The 16575-nt window shown below is 69.5% G+C and overlaps 7 protein-coding genes across 7 annotated transcripts; 5 read left to right on the plus strand and 2 right to left on the minus strand.

Annotated features, from left to right (window-relative positions):
• Positions 1–1039: 1039 nt before the first annotated feature.
• Positions 1040–2383, plus strand: V1510DRAFT_418868 (uncharacterized protein). Its single transcript, XM_066934191.1, has one exon. The coding sequence runs from the start codon at positions 1111–1113 to the stop codon at positions 2209–2211; it is 1101 nt and encodes a 366-aa protein (XP_066788304.1). The 5' UTR covers positions 1040–1110; the 3' UTR covers positions 2212–2383.
• Positions 2384–2896: 513 nt separating this feature from the next.
• V1510DRAFT_403776 (thioredoxin-like protein) lies at positions 2897–3431 on the plus strand (the record flags this gene model as incomplete). The annotated part of the gene is made up of 2 exons (XM_066932185.1): positions 2897–2916; positions 3137–3431. The coding sequence occupies 2 exons, from the start codon at positions 2897–2899 to the stop codon at positions 3429–3431; spliced, it is 315 nt and encodes a 104-aa protein (XP_066788305.1).
• Positions 3432–4404: 973 nt separating this feature from the next.
• V1510DRAFT_180318 (uncharacterized protein) lies at positions 4405–6030 on the minus strand. Its single transcript, XM_066930409.1, has 2 exons — positions 5889–6030; positions 4405–5626 (listed from the first exon to the last, which is right to left on the minus strand). The coding sequence occupies exon 2, from the start codon at positions 5571–5573 to the stop codon at positions 4500–4502; it is 1074 nt and encodes a 357-aa protein (XP_066788306.1). The 5' UTR covers positions 5574–5626; positions 5889–6030; the 3' UTR covers positions 4405–4499.
• Positions 6031–6633: 603 nt separating this feature from the next.
• V1510DRAFT_418880 (uncharacterized protein) lies at positions 6634–8314 on the plus strand. The gene has a single exon (XM_066934192.1). The coding sequence runs from the start codon at positions 6702–6704 to the stop codon at positions 8217–8219; it is 1518 nt and encodes a 505-aa protein (XP_066788307.1). The 5' UTR covers positions 6634–6701; the 3' UTR covers positions 8220–8314.
• On the plus strand, positions 8136–9364 carry V1510DRAFT_418881 (uncharacterized protein). The gene has a single exon (XM_066934193.1). The coding sequence runs from the start codon at positions 8275–8277 to the stop codon at positions 8902–8904; it is 630 nt and encodes a 209-aa protein (XP_066788308.1). The 5' UTR covers positions 8136–8274; the 3' UTR covers positions 8905–9364.
• Positions 9365–9801: 437 nt separating this feature from the next.
• On the plus strand, positions 9802–10707 carry V1510DRAFT_418884 (uncharacterized protein). Its single transcript, XM_066934194.1, has one exon. The coding sequence runs from the start codon at positions 9883–9885 to the stop codon at positions 10618–10620; it is 738 nt and encodes a 245-aa protein (XP_066788309.1). The 5' UTR covers positions 9802–9882; the 3' UTR covers positions 10621–10707.
• On the minus strand, positions 10630–13074 carry V1510DRAFT_366810 (sulfate transporter family-domain-containing protein; the record flags this gene model as incomplete). Its single annotated transcript, XM_066931284.1, has 1 exon — positions 10630–13074. One exon carries the CDS (start codon positions 13072–13074, stop codon positions 10630–10632), a length of 2445 nt encoding a protein of 814 aa, XP_066788310.1.
• Between the last annotated feature and the right edge of the window lie 3501 nt (positions 13075–16575).

Genomic DNA, 16575 nt, shown 5'->3' on the forward strand with positions numbered 1-16575 from the left:
GATCGTCGATATACGCGGACGGCACGACACACAGAGCACGACCACAACGACAACCAGTAAGCCCCTGCGCGACTGCACGACGCGCCACCGACCGCCCGCCGTACAACGGGACCAGGTGTAACAATCTCCCGCCGGGCAGCTCAAGCCAGTACCCGGCCAAACCGACGGCAACAGGCCTTGTCGACAGCTCGAGCTCGTCCTCTAGCGGCCATCCCTCGGCCACCTCGGCAGCAGGAAGCGCGTCCGACGCGCGCACGTCCGAATCGCGGGCCACGCGCGCCACATACGATGACATTACGGTTCAACATCTCGCGCAAGAAGGCCGGCACGATCGGTGCCGGCGAGTATCGCGACGTCGACGAAGCACGCGCAAAGGAGAAGGAGCGCAAGCGCGCCTCTGTGTTTACGCGCTCGCGATGGGTTCGTGGCGGCGACGGGCTTGCGGAAGACTTGCGCAAACGCAACTTTGTCGTTATCCCCATTACAAGCGATGAGTACCCAGGATCGACGATAAGCTTGCGACCGGAAAACAGTACCGGTTCCAGCGCGCGCACGCGACTTCGCCGCAGACAGTCGGCTCGGCAGAGCATGGGCGACCGCACGGCCAGCCTGGGGACCGCGCAGCCCACAACCGCCGATATGGCCAGCAACGGCATGGCGCTGCGCGCACTCAAGGTGCGCAGCGTCGACATGATCGCACCGCGACCGCGGCTGCGATTTGCCTACTCGATCTCGTCCGAGGAGGACTTCCGGAAGGCCATGATGCCGCCGGCACCGATGGGCGGCCGCATGGCGGACTCGGCTGCGGCAAATGAGCGCGTGCGCGTGCTCGAGCGACAGGCCGACCAGTTCCACCTTGAGAGCCAGCTGCAGGCGCAGGCCCAGGAGTTCCAGGCACCCGGCCTGCGGCCAAAGATGGAGGAGCTGGCGGACCTGCTCAACCCACACGGCCTGCGGATAGTCATGGAGCGCGACGAGCGACGAAACAGCCGTGTCACCAGTGAGGGCACGGCCGGGCGGCCGCGGCCGCGGGCGGGCGCGAGCGGGAACGCCGAGGACGGCGTGTGGCGCGATTCGCGCCAGAGCGGCGTCTCCAACGCGACTACGGGCATGTCTGCGGACTACGACGCCATGCTACGTGATCCGGGCCTGCAAATGTACGAAGACGAAGCTGAGACAGACGGGTACCGTGTGGGCCACTCGACAGGCCATGACACACTTGCCACTTGCACGACGTGCCAGTCGTCGCAGGACTGCAGCTGCATGTCTTTCGGCGAGGACATCGAGGCCGACACAACGTACATGCACCCGTACGGCCAGGGGCGGGGCATGCGCGGCCACCACGCGTACTCGGACCTGCACCAGCACGCTGGCGGCGCGTACTCGGACGACGCCGGCAGCGGTGGCATGAAGGAGGCCACGAGCCGCTACGACATTGAGCCGCCCAAGGGACCCAAGTTCGACTACAAGCCGAGCTCCGGTCGCGTGCTGACGGCCGCGTGGGTCTCTTTTCTCAAGCAGGCGACCGCGGCCAAGATTCTCGAGGAGCAGGAGGAGTTCAAGCGGCATTCGACGTACTCGCACCTCGGCCGGGCATCGGCGGCCGAGCAGGGCCACCACCACAGCTACAGCTACGACCCGGGCATGGACGTCTACCACATGGCGAGCGAGGAGCAGCCGCTGTTTGGCTCGAGCGCACGCGACCAGCGCACGCGGCATGGTGCCGGGCCGTCCCAGGACAGCCGCGAAATGGACGTTCGTGACAAGTACGAGTCGTCGCGGGCGAAGACCGAGATCCGGCCGCCGGTGCCGACCAAGAGCCCGCTGCAGGACCTCCCGCCGCCGGTGCCGCCCAAGAGCCCGACGATGATGGCGGGGCGGGCACAGGTGATGGACGAGGCGGCGTGGCTGGTCGGCCGGCGCGGATCGGGCTCGCACAGCGCGCACCCGCAGTCAGCCGGCAGCGGAAGCAGCGGCGACAACAACGTGCTGACGGGCGGGCCCGTGGCGCGCCGGGCACCGGCGCGCCGTTCGACGTCGACCAAGAGCGGCTACGAGACGTCCGAGGAGGACGACGGCGAGACCGAGGCGTACACGATTCACGAGAGCGTGGTGACGCCGCGGCGCGGGCGGATCGTGTCGCACGATCTGACTAGCGTGTCGCACGCGGCCGGGCTGTCGGCTGAGGTCGTCAATGCCGAGTCGGACTAGGTCGGCAGGACGGGTACGGCGTCGGGACGGATATTATGGGTCGAGACATGTAGCAATATAATAGACCGGTACATGTCACGCGTACGTCTGCGCTGGCACCACGCCGTCGGGCCGCCGACGGGCGGTATCTGGGCGCCGCCACCGGTGCTTGCAGTGACGGTGGGGCGTGGCCGCGAAGGCGCCGGGCGCGGTGGTACCCGGCGCAAAACGCGCGGTCGGGACCGGGCGGCGAGCGCGGGTCGCCGACTGCGAAACGAGTCGGCGACCACGTTCAGAGTGCATGGCGACCCGCGGCGCGACCCGCAGGGCCCCTGCGGGTCGTAGCGGAGCGGGCGACCCGGGTCGGGGACCGGACGGCCGACGGGTCGCCGGAGCAGCGGTGTTGGGTAGTATCTGAGACCATACCCGCACATCCCAATTCTTGTTACAAATGCCCAGCAGATTCTAGAAGCCACCTCCCGAGATAGTACCTGCAATGGTGCAATAGTACCCGGTGCTGACAAATGTCAACGCGGTCCATCTTATAAATGGACCACCCGGCGCAAGTCAACTAGGCACCCGCATATCTATAAGAGAAATGCTCCTTGCCCGTATTCGATCACCCGTTGTCTCTACATCATTTATAAGATCCACTTTCTCTGCGCCTCCGCTTCCCCGTTACTTTACGGCATCTACCAGAACAAACATGATCAAGGACCTGAAGAGGTGAGTACGCTGGTTCTGGGTCTGGCCGCTGTGGCTAGGGTTGGCGGGTTGTGACGGCTTTTGGTGATGGGCACGCTACCGTCGACCGGTGGACCCCGCGATCGCTGCGGCGGCGCGCACGCTCGCCGTGCGCGGCCCGGCGATTGGGTCGTCGGGCTGTCAGCCGCTGGCTACTGGCAGACACAGACCGCAGACTGGTGACGCAGTGCTGACAAAGTAGCACCGCTGAGTTCAAGGAGGCCATTGCCTCGGACAAGCTGACTGTCGTCGACTTCTTCGCCACCTGGTGCGGCCCGTGCAAGGTCATCGCGCCCAAGGTGCACGCCTTCTCGGAGGAGTTTGCCGACGTTGACTTCTACAAGGTCGACGTCGACGAGCTGTCGGAGGTCGCCTCGGAGGTTGAGATCCGCGCCATGCCGACCTTCATCCTGTTCAAGGCTGGCTCCAAGGTCCAGACCGTTGTCGGCGCCAACCCGATGGCCCTCAAGAAGGCCATCACCGACGCTCTTGCCTAAAGTTGCGGTGCGACTTTGGCGGAACGATAGTTGTTTGTAGCATCTCAATAATACAGACAGTTGAGCACTTAATTGTTGTGATAGCCGTAGCGAGTGGCCGGTGGCTGCGTGTGCCGCCGGCGCAGGCCCCGCAGACGTGCATGATGGTGTCATGCTGCGGCGTCGCTTGTGGAGATACGGGCACGCGACCACGGACCCGCAGATCAGGGTTCCGGGTGCCGCCGGTGCGGTGGGCGGTGCCGTGGCGCGCCTGTGGCGAAGTGGTGGTACGACTGCATGCCGCGCGTATCTCTGATGGCTTCGGTGCTTCCGGTGCCCGGGGTGCCTGGGGACTGGACGGAACAGCCAAGGGGCCAGGCTGAGGCCGTGGTGGCCGTGCTGTGGCCACGCCGTGGCCGCGGTGGCCGTGCTGTGGCCGTGGTGGCCGCGGTGGCCGTGCTGTGGCCGTGGTGGCCGTGGTGGCCGTGGTGGCCGTGCTGTGACCACGCCGTGGCCGTGCTGTGACCACGCTGCGGCCGTGGTGGCCGTGCGTGGCCATGCGTGGCCGTGCGATGACCGCCCGTGGCCGTGGTGGCCGTGCGCGCACCGCCTCCCGCCTTCAGCGGCGCGCTGTGGCGTCTCCCGGCGTCCTGGGTCTGCCACACAGCCGCTCGTCGGCGCGTCTGCAGGTGCGGTGGCGGTGTCATGCACCAACCGGGTTTCGGTCACCGGCCGCCTCCGCAGATAGCCGCGCGCCAGCGACCGTACCCGTCGCCGGCCCGTCCGCCGGTCCGCCACCTCCAGACCACCTCGGGGGCTGGCACCGTGGCCAGTCTGCCCGGCAGGGCCGTGCAGCGCCGCCGTGCAGCGCCCCCCTACACTATTGGTCGCGTTGGCCATACGGCACTGGCTGCCGCGAGCCCACGCAGCCCAACCTCGCGCCGCGATGGGCTAGTGGCGAACGATGTCGGGCAGCTGCAACGGCGCGATGCCAGTCTGCAGCAGCTCTGCAGCAGCGCCCGCCGCGGTGCCGCGGTGGCGCACAATCTGTAGCCATTCATGCGGCATTATGCGTTAGTCTATGTACAATCAGAGCGACAACACGCGCACGTCGCTGGTGTCGCCGCCGGCACCGGCACCGTCTCCCGGCGTTGACGTGGCGCCCGTGGCTGGCTGGCGCTTGCGCTCGCGGGCCTCGCGCTTCTGTTTCTCTTTGCGCTCTCGTGCGGTAAGCTTTTTGGACCGGGTTTTGCTAGCGCCTGCAGCGGCAGCCGTGGCGGACCCGGACCCCTTGTCTAGCCCGGCCGGCGCAGAGTCGGTCGATCTGGCGCCCCCCGGCGGACTAGCCGGAGCGGTCCCAGCGCGACCCGGCTCGCGCGACGACGGCCGCACGATCTCGCCTGCGCGGCCTGCGCCAGCAGTGGGGACCTCCTTGGTGGCCTTGGCTGCGTCTGCCGGCGGGCCGGAGCCGACCGGATCGTCGCCTCCGCCGGCTGCGCCGTCAGCGGCGGCGGCGGCCTCGCTCAGGCTCTCATAGGCCGTGTCGAGGTTGCCCTTGGCGGCCTCGAGCGCGTCCTTGACGCGCGGCAGGAGCTCGGCGTCGTCCAGATCGGCGCAGCCGTCGATCGAGTCGCGCGCCAGCGTCAGTAGCGAGTCCACCATCCACGGCTGCACGTACGAGTATGTGCGGGCAGGCACCGGCTGCGCGACGAGCACCTCGGGGATGTCGGGCGGGCCGCGGCGCGGGCCGCCCCGCCGGCGGACCGACGAGTAATGCTCCCATGAATGGTAGGCTATGTGCACGGTGCGAGCCGCCGGCGCGGCGGCCGTAGCCGGACCAATGTCGTACGCGAGGTCGGGCTGGTAGACGCGCACGCGCACGCCGAACGCCGAGGCGAACGCCACGATCTCGAGGTTGTCACCGTATGTGCCATCCTGGGCCATGCGGACGAGGTGCTGCTGCCACTCGCGGCCCTCGCCCACAAACGGGCGGTAGTGGTCCTCATGCGCGGCCAGGTGCCTTACGACGGCGTCGCGGACCTCAGCGTGCCGCGCGTCGTCGCCATACTCCTGGTCGGCGAGCGCCCGGAAGAGGCAGTTGCCGTCCGGCGCGACGTCAGCCAGCACCAGCCCGAGCGCCTCCAGGCTGGGGAAGTTGTCCATCGGCGGTGACTTTTTTTTTTCCAGCGCGGCGGCTATTTACCGGCGTGGCGCGCCTCGCGTCCCCGCCGCCCGCCCGCCGGCTGGCGGCCACCACGTCCCCGCTACACGGCGGCGAGCTGTCTCAGCGCCCGTGCGGCTGCCAAGGGCCGGCGGACGAAGAACGTGCCGCGCGGCGCGCCGCGCGGCCGGCACGTGACCGAGATTCGGCACAGCTCGCCCGCCGCGCGATGGTTCTGCCGCGGTGCGACATCCCGGCAGGCACCGTGCAGCCGACGCGCCAGGCAGGCGGCTGTCCCGATCGGGCAGGCGGCCCGCCTCGTTTGGCTAGCTTTGACCACTTTGGCACCTGCATTGTGCAGCAACCGTTACCGCTTAACCCGTTTCTGTCCAACTGCACGGCAAGCCGGCACTAGCGCGAGACTAGCGCTGCGGCCCTGCTGCGCTTATGTCTGCGTTTAGCAGTGTGTCCCAAAGCCACACTGCTAAAGATGAACGCTCAGGATTTGCCCATATTTAGCAGCCAGCGACCTTCAGCAGCACGACTCGTCAATAAAACTCCACGGCGGCCGCCAATTTCTGTCGTTACCACCATCGAGGCCTGAGCGACGTTCCCTCATCAGTTCCGAGACCAGTGGCCGCGGAGCACCGAGCCTTAGCACAACCCAGCGCCGCTTGGCGGGAGCCGCTGAGTAGTACAAACCACACAAGGTACGCTGGCTATCCGTACGCGGCGGGGCCGCCGGACCCGGTCACGGCGCCCGACGCCGCGGGCTGTGGCGCCGAACGGCGCTGCGCTCGCGGCCGCACCCGCCGTGCCCCGGGTCCGTGCGACCCGCCACCGGCCGTGACCCGCTTGCTGACCGCCAGATGAGCCTCGGATTTCCGTTCAAGACCGGCGGGTTCTACATCGGCTCGTTGCGGCTACGGCCGCGCACGCTGCCGTATGCCCTGGCTGCGATCGTCCTGATTGTTCTGATCGCGGGCCTGCAGCGGTCGCCGGCGCCGCCGAACGCACACACCGTTACCGCGCCTGCCGCCGCCGTCCGCGACGACCCCGAGCCGGCTGCCGTCGAGCTGCCGCACCGCCGAGTGCGGCTCGGCGACGGCGAGGACGCGTTCGTCCTCGGCATGTGCTCGTACAAGCAGCCGGTCAAGACCGACTTCGCAAAGGAGGTCCAGATCTTGGGCTCGATCGTCGACACCGACCACGTCGCCGGCCGGCTCAAGTTTGACGGCGACAACCGATTCAACCCGACGATCCTGCCGGTGGCCAAGACGTCGCGGTACGACTACATCGGCCTCGTCCGGTACGATCCGGCCCACGAGCACGAGATGTACTGGTGCTATATGCGCTGGACCCGCTCGGAGAGCACTGGCCGGCGCGTGCTGTCGTGCGCCACGCAGGCGCTGCAACTCAAGTCGCCGGACCTGACTGGCCGCTCGCGCTGCGGCGAGGACGTCGGCTGGCTGAACTTTGACCAGGGCCTCAATGAGGGCCGTCTGTTCTTCTCGCCCGCCGGCGAGCCGCTCCTGACGATCGCCTCCAACTCGCAGAGCCAGTGTATGTCCATCTACGTGGTCGACCTGCGCAAGTACATCCCCGGGCTCGAGAAGGAGCTTGGCATCGGCCACGTGCCGATCCGGTTCGACCGCTTTGTCGAGCTGTACTCGCCGCCGCCGGCCAACATGATCGAGAAGAACTGGATGCTGCTGTACGATCCGGACGACTCCAACGAGCTGTACGTGCACCAGAACATGATCCCGCGCAAGTTCTCGTCGCTGGCAAACCCGCTGGCGAACCAGGTCGGGTCCGACGGCGACAGGTGTCTGCAGTCGCTGCGTTCGGCGTACCCGAACGAGGACCCAGACAACGAGGAGAACACGATCTCGGTCCACCAGGGCACAAACATGCTGCGCGTGACCATGTGCGAGTTCCCGTGCGAGCCGACGGTGCACAACACCGTACTGGTGTCAATCGTGCACGTCAAGCTGCGCAACGGCGAGGACATCCAGTACCGCCGACACTCGGTTGTCATGAACTCGACATATCCGTTCGACATCATGGGCTACTCGCCGTCGCTGCTGTTTGCGGGCCTGGACACGTCTGTCATGACCTACTCGGTCACCATGGCCTGGGACACCAAGGCGCGCACGCGCCCGGCGTACAAGGACGTCGGTGAGGCTGCCGACCCGGAGCCGGTGGCCGAGGAGGAGCCGGTGCTGAAGGCCAAGCCGGCCACGGCAAAGTCTGAGGCCAAGGCCGAGGTCAAGGTGGGCGCGGCCAAGACCGTGCAAAAGCCCGTCGAGGCCGAGAAGGACGCCCGTCGCCGTCGCGTCCGCCGCGACGAGTCTGGCAACTCGGGCGAGTCCAAGCCGGCCGTCGACCCCGACTTCTGGATGTCCACCGGCCAGCACGCGCCGTGGATCTCGTCGTCGGATCTAGAGCCGCTGCCCAAGTCGGACATCGTCTCGCGGTTCCAGACTACGCCGGAGGGCGAACGCCCGTCCACGAATCCGTTTGTGTCGGACTTTTACCATGGCTGGATCGACGACCACATGATTGTGACGTTTGGCGTCTCGGACCAGGACTCGGGCTTTATTCAGATTGACGCCCGTCAACTCTTTGACTGCATTCGCGTCTGCTAGACGCCGGGCCCTGCCCAACAGCATACTCATTACCGCGCGTGCGCGGCTCACAGACATGTACTATAGACGTTGCTTAATGAAATCGAGCAAGGCTACGATGGGGCTGATGAGTCCTGGAGGAGGCGCCTGGCTGTCGCCGGGACACAGTCCGGACCGACGGGACGGTGCCCCAGACCAGGACACAGTCCGCTGGACCAGGACACAGTCCGCCAGAGATAAAAGTGTGGGACCAGGACGAAGTCGGACGGACGAAGACACAGTCCGCCAGGCCATGACAGAGTCCGCCAAACCTGGACACAGTCCGCCGGATCGTGCTACCTGGACACAGTCCACCGGACCCGGACACAGTCCATCAGACCAGGACACAGTCCGACGGACTAGGATGCAATCCCCAAGGTCCGCCAGACCTGGACACAGTCCCAGGACACAGTCCGCTATGGGACAGTGCACCAGACGGGGAAAGGGGTCTGACTCCTGCCCAGGCACGGGGTCCGGCCGCTGCTCCGGACTCGCTGGCCGTTGCAGACTCGCTGGCCACCCGGACTCGCCTCCCCGGTCCTCGCCGTCAGTCAAGCCACGGACTCACAGACGCACCGCGCCACACTGCGGACCCAGAGTGATCGGGTCGCACCGCTGCGATCCGGCCCCCACGCCGGCGCATCCCCAACACTGCACGTACGCCTGAGCGCACCGTTGGGGTGTCGGACGGTCGGCATCCTGGCTTGCGTGATGTCACTGTGGCCTACGTGATCCGCCTGCTCGATGCCATCCAGTCTGCTCCGAACGTGCGTTTGCGGCCGTAGTCGCGCGGCATCGAGCTGCGAACGCAGATCCGCGGTCTACGGCAAAGGCGACAGGCGGCAGCAGCGGTGGCCGGGCAGGTGTTGGGAAGCCGGTGCAACTGCAGGCCTGCAGCTGCGGCTGGCGTTGCAAACCGTGGCCGTGGACCCTGTCCACAGCCGCGGATCGGCGTGTTTTGTGTAACACTACGCCTCCGCTTTGCCGTCGTCGCCGCGTCTTCCCGTCGCCGCCGTAGTCTCCCTCAGCGCATGGTCGCCACGCTGACGCATCGCCAACACTTCACCATGTCGTTGTCACGCCGGTCGGCGGTCAGCTGCCACGTCAGGCGGGATCGCGTGGCCGTTGGGCGATAAGCGGTAGTATAAATTATCGCGATCACGCCAACCGAGTCCGAACGCGATAACAGCCATCCCCGGGGTTTGGCCAGGACACAGCACAGGCAGACCGAGCCAGAGCACGCGGCCGCAGAGCCGCAAGAACCGGCAAGATGCCGTCGAAATACACGGTCGCGCTGTTGGCGGCCGGAATGCTGATGACCGGGTGCGCCAACTCGCTGCTGACCAAGTACCAGGACACGGTGTGCCTGGGCCGATGCGGGACCGTGGACGAGGAGCACTTTGAGCAGCCGGTGGTGCAGACGTTCCAGATGTTTGTGGGCGAGGCGGCGTGCTTCCTCGTGCTCTTCGCGGTCAACTCGTGGGCGCGGCCGGCGGGGTACGTGGCCGTGGCGACCGAGGCCGAGGTCGAGGACGAGTCCGAGGGCGAGCTGGACCTGGCCGCCGACGACCGGCGGCCGCTGCAGGGCGCGCGGGTGCTGCTCCTGGCGGTGCCGGCGCTGTGCGACATCCTGGGGACGACGATCATGAACGTGGGCCTGCTGTACACGCCGGTGAGCATCTACCAGATGACGCGTGGCGCGCTGGTGCTCTTCGTCGGCCTGTTCTCGGTGGTGTTTCTGCGGCAGACGCTGTCGCAGACCAAGTGGCTGGCGCTGGCGATCGTCGTCACCGGCGTGTTTGTGGTCGGGCTGTCGGGCATCGTGTACCCGTCGGCGCCGGCGCAGGCGGACGCGGACCAGTCGCTGGACGCGCTGCGGGTGGCGTTCGGCATCTTCCTGATCGCGATCGCGCAGATCTTCACGGCGTTCCAGTTCGTGCTCGAGGAGCACCTGCTGTCGGTGTACGTGCTGCCGTCGCTGGCCGTCGTCGGCTGGGAGGGCGTGTTCGGGCTGTCGCTGACGGTCCTCGGCATGGCCGTGTTCTCGCCGTTCGCGGCCACCGGCGGCGCCGGCACGGGCGGGTACTTTGACCTGCGCGCCGGCTTCGGCCAGATGTTCGGCCACACGGCGGTGCTGGTGACGTCGGTCCTGATCATGTTCTCGATCGGCGCGTTCAACGTGTTTGGCATCGCCGTCACGCGGTCGATCTCGGCCGCCGCGCGGTCCACGATCGACACGTGCCGCACGCTCGGCATCTGGGTGGTCTCGGTCGCGCTCGGCTGGGAGCGCTTCCACCTGCTCCAGGTCGTCGGCTTCGCGATCCTGGTCTACGGCACGCTCGTGTTCAACAGCGTGATCGGCCTCAACGGCAAGCGGCTCTAGTGTATCTATTCAAAACAGGTCGAGCCCGTCGCGGCCCACGAGCCCGCGCATGCGCTCGCCGGCCATGCGCAGCACGATCCGCAGCACCTCGCGCGACACGTCGCCCGGCTCGGACCGCACAAACGCCTTCCAGCCGGGCTCGTCCAGCGCCCACACGGTCGCGTCGCGCTCGACGATGACCTCCATGCCGGCCTCGGCCGGCACGTCCTCGCCGGCCGAGAAGAACGCGATCTCGCCGGCGAGCGAGCCGGGCACGACCGTCTCGGTGAAGGTCGCGGCCGAGGGGAAGTCGTGGTGCTCGATCACGACGATGCCCGCCTGCAGCATGTAGACCGCGCCCGGCGGCAGGTACGCGCCCGCCGGGTACGTTTCCTTGCGGAAGTGCGCGCACAGCGGCGCAAAGAACTCGGCCGACTTGAGCGTGTACGGCCGCGCGATCTGCCACCACAGCACGAGCGGCGAGTCGGCCCGGGCCAGCGCCGGCGGCTCGAGCAGGCCGCCGGGCTTGGGCGCGCCGCGCTGGAGCCGGTCGTAGTGTCGCGCCAGGACCTCGTTCTCGGACCACTCCAGGCCGGCGTTGAGCGTCTCGAACACGTGCAGCAGCGTGTCGTTGGCCTGCTCGCCCTCGGCCGCCGCGTCGTACCACACGCCGATGGACCGCAGCCGCAGCGCGACGTCGTCGTGCAGCACCGACGTCAGCACAAAGTCGATCTCGCGCGCGTCCAGCAGCCGCTTGAGCCGGATGAAGGCCTCGGCGGCCGAGAAGTCCATGCCCGAGACCGACTCGAAGTCCAGGACGAGGTACTTGACCGTGTCGTCGGCCACGATCGCGCGGATGCGGCGCTCGACCGACGGGATCGTGCCGAAGAACAGGTAGCCCGTCAGCTTGATCACGTAGATGGCGTCGCCGGCCTGCGTCAGGTAGTGCTGCTGCGTCGGGTGGCGCTTGACGGTCGACCGCGCGAAGCGCCCCGAGAACGTGGCCTTGACGGCCGACTTGCGCGCGCTCTGGATGACGAACGACACGCAGGCCATGACGACGCCGATGACGATGCCGTACACAAAGTCCCACGCGCCCATGGCCACGATGATGCTCACGATGATGACGTACTCCACGCGCGACACGCGGCCGTACGTGTCGTAGAGCGCCTCCCGCAGCAGCTCGATGCCGAGCAGGAAGATCAGCGCGCCCACGACCATGACGGGCACCACGCCGATGACGGCCGGGCCCAGGCACATGACGCCGGCCGTGGCCGCGGCCAGCATGACGCCGGCCACGCGCGAGTCCGCGCCGGACCGGATGAAGAGCAGGCTGTTGGTGTAGACCAGGTAGTTCTGGATGGAGCCGCACAGGCCCGAGACGGTGTTGGAGATGCCGTGCGAGATGAGCTCGCGGTCGACGTCGACGTCGTCGCGGCCGGTCGACACGGCCAGCGCGGGCACGTTGATGGGCACGTGCAGGATGCCGAAGAAGGTGAGCGCGAACATGGCCGGCACGGCCTCGAGCAGCGCGGCCCAGTCCACCGCCGCGAACTTGTAGAGCGTGTAGAAGTGCCACCACGGCTGGTCGGCCGCGTCGGGGCCGGCAAAGACCCAGCCGGCGTCGCGCAGGAGCTGGAGCGAGATCCCGGGCACGAGCTGGGTGAGCACGTGGAAGCCGACGAGGACGCCGATGAAGTACGTGGGCACGAGCAGCGGGTGCTTGACGTAGTGCTCGAGCGTCATGAGCACGAGCGCGAGCGCGAGCGGCACGGCCCACTTGACGAGCGTGCCCGGCTCGAGCACGAGGAAGCGGAACGTGGCCCAGTCGTACGCCAGCGAGCCGGCCATGCGCGACGAGACCTCGAGGCCGGTGACGACGAGGAAGTAGCCGACGCCGCCGATGCAGCCGATGAGGATGTGGCGGGGGAAGAAGCCGATGAGCGAGCCGATGCGGGCGTAGCCGAGGCCGAGGAAGACGGCGCCGGTCACGACCGACGAGAGCGAGTACGCCAGGATCGTGGTCGCGACGACCGCGTCGGGCCGGTCGGCGCCGATGCGGTCGAGCATGGTGTAGGCCATCGAGTGGAAGAACGGCACGACCTCGATCATCTCCGAGCCGACGCCGCCGCGGAACGTGGACCCGCCGAGGGAGATGGTGAGCTGCGAGATCACGCACGAGACGTAGAAGATCGAGAGCCCGTCGGCGCCGAGGTCGGCGAACATGGGCACCGACAGCGGGAAGAGGATCATGCCGTACGAGAGGCCGTCGAGGACGTTGAGCATGACGCCGAGGACGACCGAGGGGACGTACTTGGCCGACTGCACGGCCGTGTCGCGCCACGGCACCTGGTTTTTGCGCGCCAGCAGCTGCGACGAGATCCGCGTGAGCTTGGACAGCGGCGGCGGGCCGTCGGCGGTGCGCGACGCGGTGCGCGCCGCCGCGCGCGAGACGTTGCTGCGCGTGTAGACCATGGAGACGCCGGCGAAGGCGCGGCGCAGCCAGCCGGCGGCGGCCGGCGCGTCGTCGATCGCGAACTCGTGCACGGTCGGCTGGCCGCGCGGCTGGCCGAGCAGGCCGGCGGCCTCGCCGGCGGCGGCGGCCGCGGCGGCCTCGGACGGGCCGCCGAGCTCGGCCAGGGGGATCTCGTGGCCGTGGCGCCGGGGGAAGCCGGCCGCGGGCGCGTCGGCGTCGTCGGCCTGGGGGAACCGCTCGATGCGCGGGCGCCCGACCACCGCGGCCACGGTGTCGTCCGGCTCGTCGCCCGACGACGACGCGGTCTTGAGCAGCTGCGTGAGCGTGCTGGTCGCGCTGGACGAGTACAGAGGGTCGGCCTGGTCGACCTTGGAGAAATCGAGCGAGTCCAGGTCGCGGCCGCGCAGCGGCGAGTCCAGCGCGCGGCTGGCGAGCTCGGCCGTGTAGTCGCGCACGTACGACGCATTGTCGGCCGTCAGCACGCTCGCCCGGCGGTCGGTCGCCAGCGACGCCAGCGGCCGGCCGGTCCCCGAGGACGAGAACGACGGGCGGTGCCCGGCGGGCGCGTGGTGCACGGCCTTGGGCGACGACGGGTTCATGGGCGCGAGGCGGATGTGAGTCTGCGCGTGGCCGGTCGACGCCGGCGAGGCCTTGGTCTGGTTTTCGAGGTCGACCATGGCGACGGCGGGCGGCGGCTCGGCGTTTTCAAGCGAGCCGGGGCGCGGCGGATCGCGCGGGAGAGCGCCACGGGCGGGCGGAACGGGAAAGCGGGGACACGGCAGCCTCGGGCGCGTCTGCAGGCTCTCGGCGGCGGTGTAGGGAAGCTGGCGAGACCGGCGGCCGTCGTTGTGATCGGTGCGATGCCCGGACGCGCACAGCCGGCGCGCGGCGCGCGCCTGTGGCACAAGCGGCGCGCGGCGCGGCAGCTGTGCAGGCGCGACAACGATCGCGCACAGCCGTCGCGCGGGTATGAGGGAATATGCCACAATATTCGCGCACTTGCCCGGCTGTGCAGGGGACGCCACCGCGCACGTTTAATTTTCTTCATTGAGCTAAAGAGACAGGAGAGATAAGACGGCTAGCCGGCGCGAGCGAGAAGGTTCGCGCGCGGCCGCTAGCATGCACTTGGCAAGGCGGGCCGAGGACCGGGCCAGCGCCCGGCTGCGCGCGAGCGGCGGCGGCCGGGCGGCCGGCGCCACGCAGAGACTAGCAGGCGGCGTAGCGGTGGCGATGCAGGCGGGATGCAGGTGGGAGACCGGCCGAGGCCGGTTTGGGCGGCGGCGGCAGCGCGCGGCGCGGGCGCGGCCGCGCGGTCGACTAGCGGGCCGCTATGCGGGCGGCTGCGGCGGCGCGCCGGGCGCCGGCGGCTGGCCGGGGCCGACCATGTCGAGCGCGTTGGCGAGGACGTCGAGGCCGGCCGAGGGGGGGGTGGCGGGCGTGTGCGGCGTGTGTGGCGTGCGGGGGGTGCCGGGGGGGTAGGCAGAGTAGGGCTGGGGGGGGTAGGGTTGGGGGGGGTAGGGCTGCGCGGGCGGCGAGGCGTAGGGCTGCGCGGGCGGTGCGGCGTAGGACTGCGCCGCGGACGGTGCGGCGTAGCCCTGAGCCGCAGGAGGTGCGGCGTAACCCTGAGCCGCAGACGCTGCGGCGTAGCCCTGAGCCGCAGGCGGTGCGGCGTACCCGTGAGCCGCAGGCGGCGCGGCGTACCCCGGCGCCCCGTACCCTGGCGCCGCACCCCCTGCGGCGTACCCGTACTGCCCGTAGAAGTACCCGTTCGGGCCCGGCCCCGGCCCGCCCGCCGGCGCCCGGTACCCCATCGGCGGCAGCTGGCCGTTGTGCGGCGGATAGTAGTGGCCGTTCGCGCCCGGCGTGCCCGGGCCGGACGGCGGCCCCGACGGCGGCCGCGAGCTGGGTCCGGAGCCGGGTCGCGAGCCCGGACCCGATCCCGGACCCGATCCCGGACCCGATCCCGGACCCGCGGCCCCCGGGCTCGCCCCGGACACGCTCGGCCGACCCCCGGGCAGGCCCGGCACGCCCTGCATGCCCAGTCCCTGCGGCGGCGGCGCGCCCGCCGCGCCAAACACGCCGACCGGCGGCCCCCGCTCGTCCTTCACGCGTGCCTCGGCTGCCTGCGCCGCCTGCGCCGCCTGCGCCGCCTGCGCCTCGGCCGCCCGCGCCCGCGCCGCCGCCTGCTCGCGGCGACGCGCCTCGGCCAGCTCCTTCGCCCGCGCCTCGGCCTTGACCCGCGCCTCGGCCTCGGCCCGGTCGCGCTCGGCCTGCTCGGCCGCGTACTTCTCCTCGAGGCCGGCCCGGATCTCGCGGAAATGGCACCGCGCGCACAGAAAGTCCACGTCGTCCTCGGCCTCGGCGCGCGCCAGCGCCTCCAGCTCGTCGTAGGCGTCCTCGGACTTGCGGTACGTGAACACCGGCTCCGGCGGCGGCCGCGGCGGCCGCACCTCGTTCTTCCGCGGCCGGCCGCGGGTCGGCCGCGGCTTGGGCTTGGGCGGCGCCGGCGCGGCCGTGCCGGCCGGGTTGGTCACCAGCCACGGCGACGCCGTGCCCTTGTACAGCCGCACGCAGTCGGTGTGCATCCAGATCTCGCAGCGGCCGCAGCACACGGACCGCTCGCCGTCGTCGTAGTTGTCGCCGAACGCGCCGCAGATGCAGTCAAAGTACCAGTCCTTCTGGGGCCCGTCCGCAACCGCAATGCCGCTGCGCTCGAGCTGGCGGGCCGCGTGCCGCGTCGAGTGGCGTGTCGGCGGCGGCGGCGACGGCGCCAGGTCGCCGCGCGCCGCGCGCGCGGCCCGCCGCTCCAGCGCGGCCTCGCGCCGCAGCAGCCGCGCCTCGCGCTCGCGCTCCTGGCCGCGGCGGCGCTTCTCGAGCGAGCGCATGAGCTCGCGCTCGCGCTCCTCGCGGTCGCGCTCGGCCTTGCGCTCGTCCTCGTGCTTCTTCTGGGACGCCTTGGACTCGATCCGGCTCGACCGCTTGCGGTTCTCGACCAGGCGCAGCCGGTCGACCTCGCGCAGCCGCTTCTCCTCGTCGCGGATGCGGTCCTCCTCGATCGCGCGGATCACCGGCATCACCTCGGCCGCGAGGAACTTGTGGAACTCGTGCTCCGGCGTGCCGCGGGCGTGCCGCGGCGGCGCCAGCCCGTCCACAAACGCCACCCAGTCCTCGAACGTCACGCACACGCAGCGCCACGACGACTCGCCGTCGCGCGAGCCCGCGCCGTCGTCGTCCTCCGGCTCCGGCGTCGGCGTCGCCCGCCGCCGCGACCGCCGGCCGCCCGCCGCCTTCTTCCGCGGCCGCCGCGGCTCCGGCCGGCCGTCCGCGCGCGCGTACAGCCGGTTGTCGTCCAGCAGGAAGTACGTCCGGCCGGCCGAGTCCCAGCCCACCGGGTCGACCCGCCAGGCGATCTCGTCGGCGTCCCGCGTCGTCCCCATGCGCTCGCGGAACCGCTCCGCGTTCCACGTCTGCCACGCGCACAGCTGGTACAGCACGCGCAC

This window comes from Dipodascopsis tothii (genome assembly GCF_038497935.1).
Source record: "Dipodascopsis tothii strain CBS 759.85 unplaced genomic scaffold V1510scaffold_20, whole genome shotgun sequence".
In the NCBI taxonomy this organism is placed as follows: domain Eukaryota; kingdom Fungi; phylum Ascomycota; class Lipomycetes; order Lipomycetales; family Lipomycetaceae; genus Neoaidaea; species Neoaidaea tothii.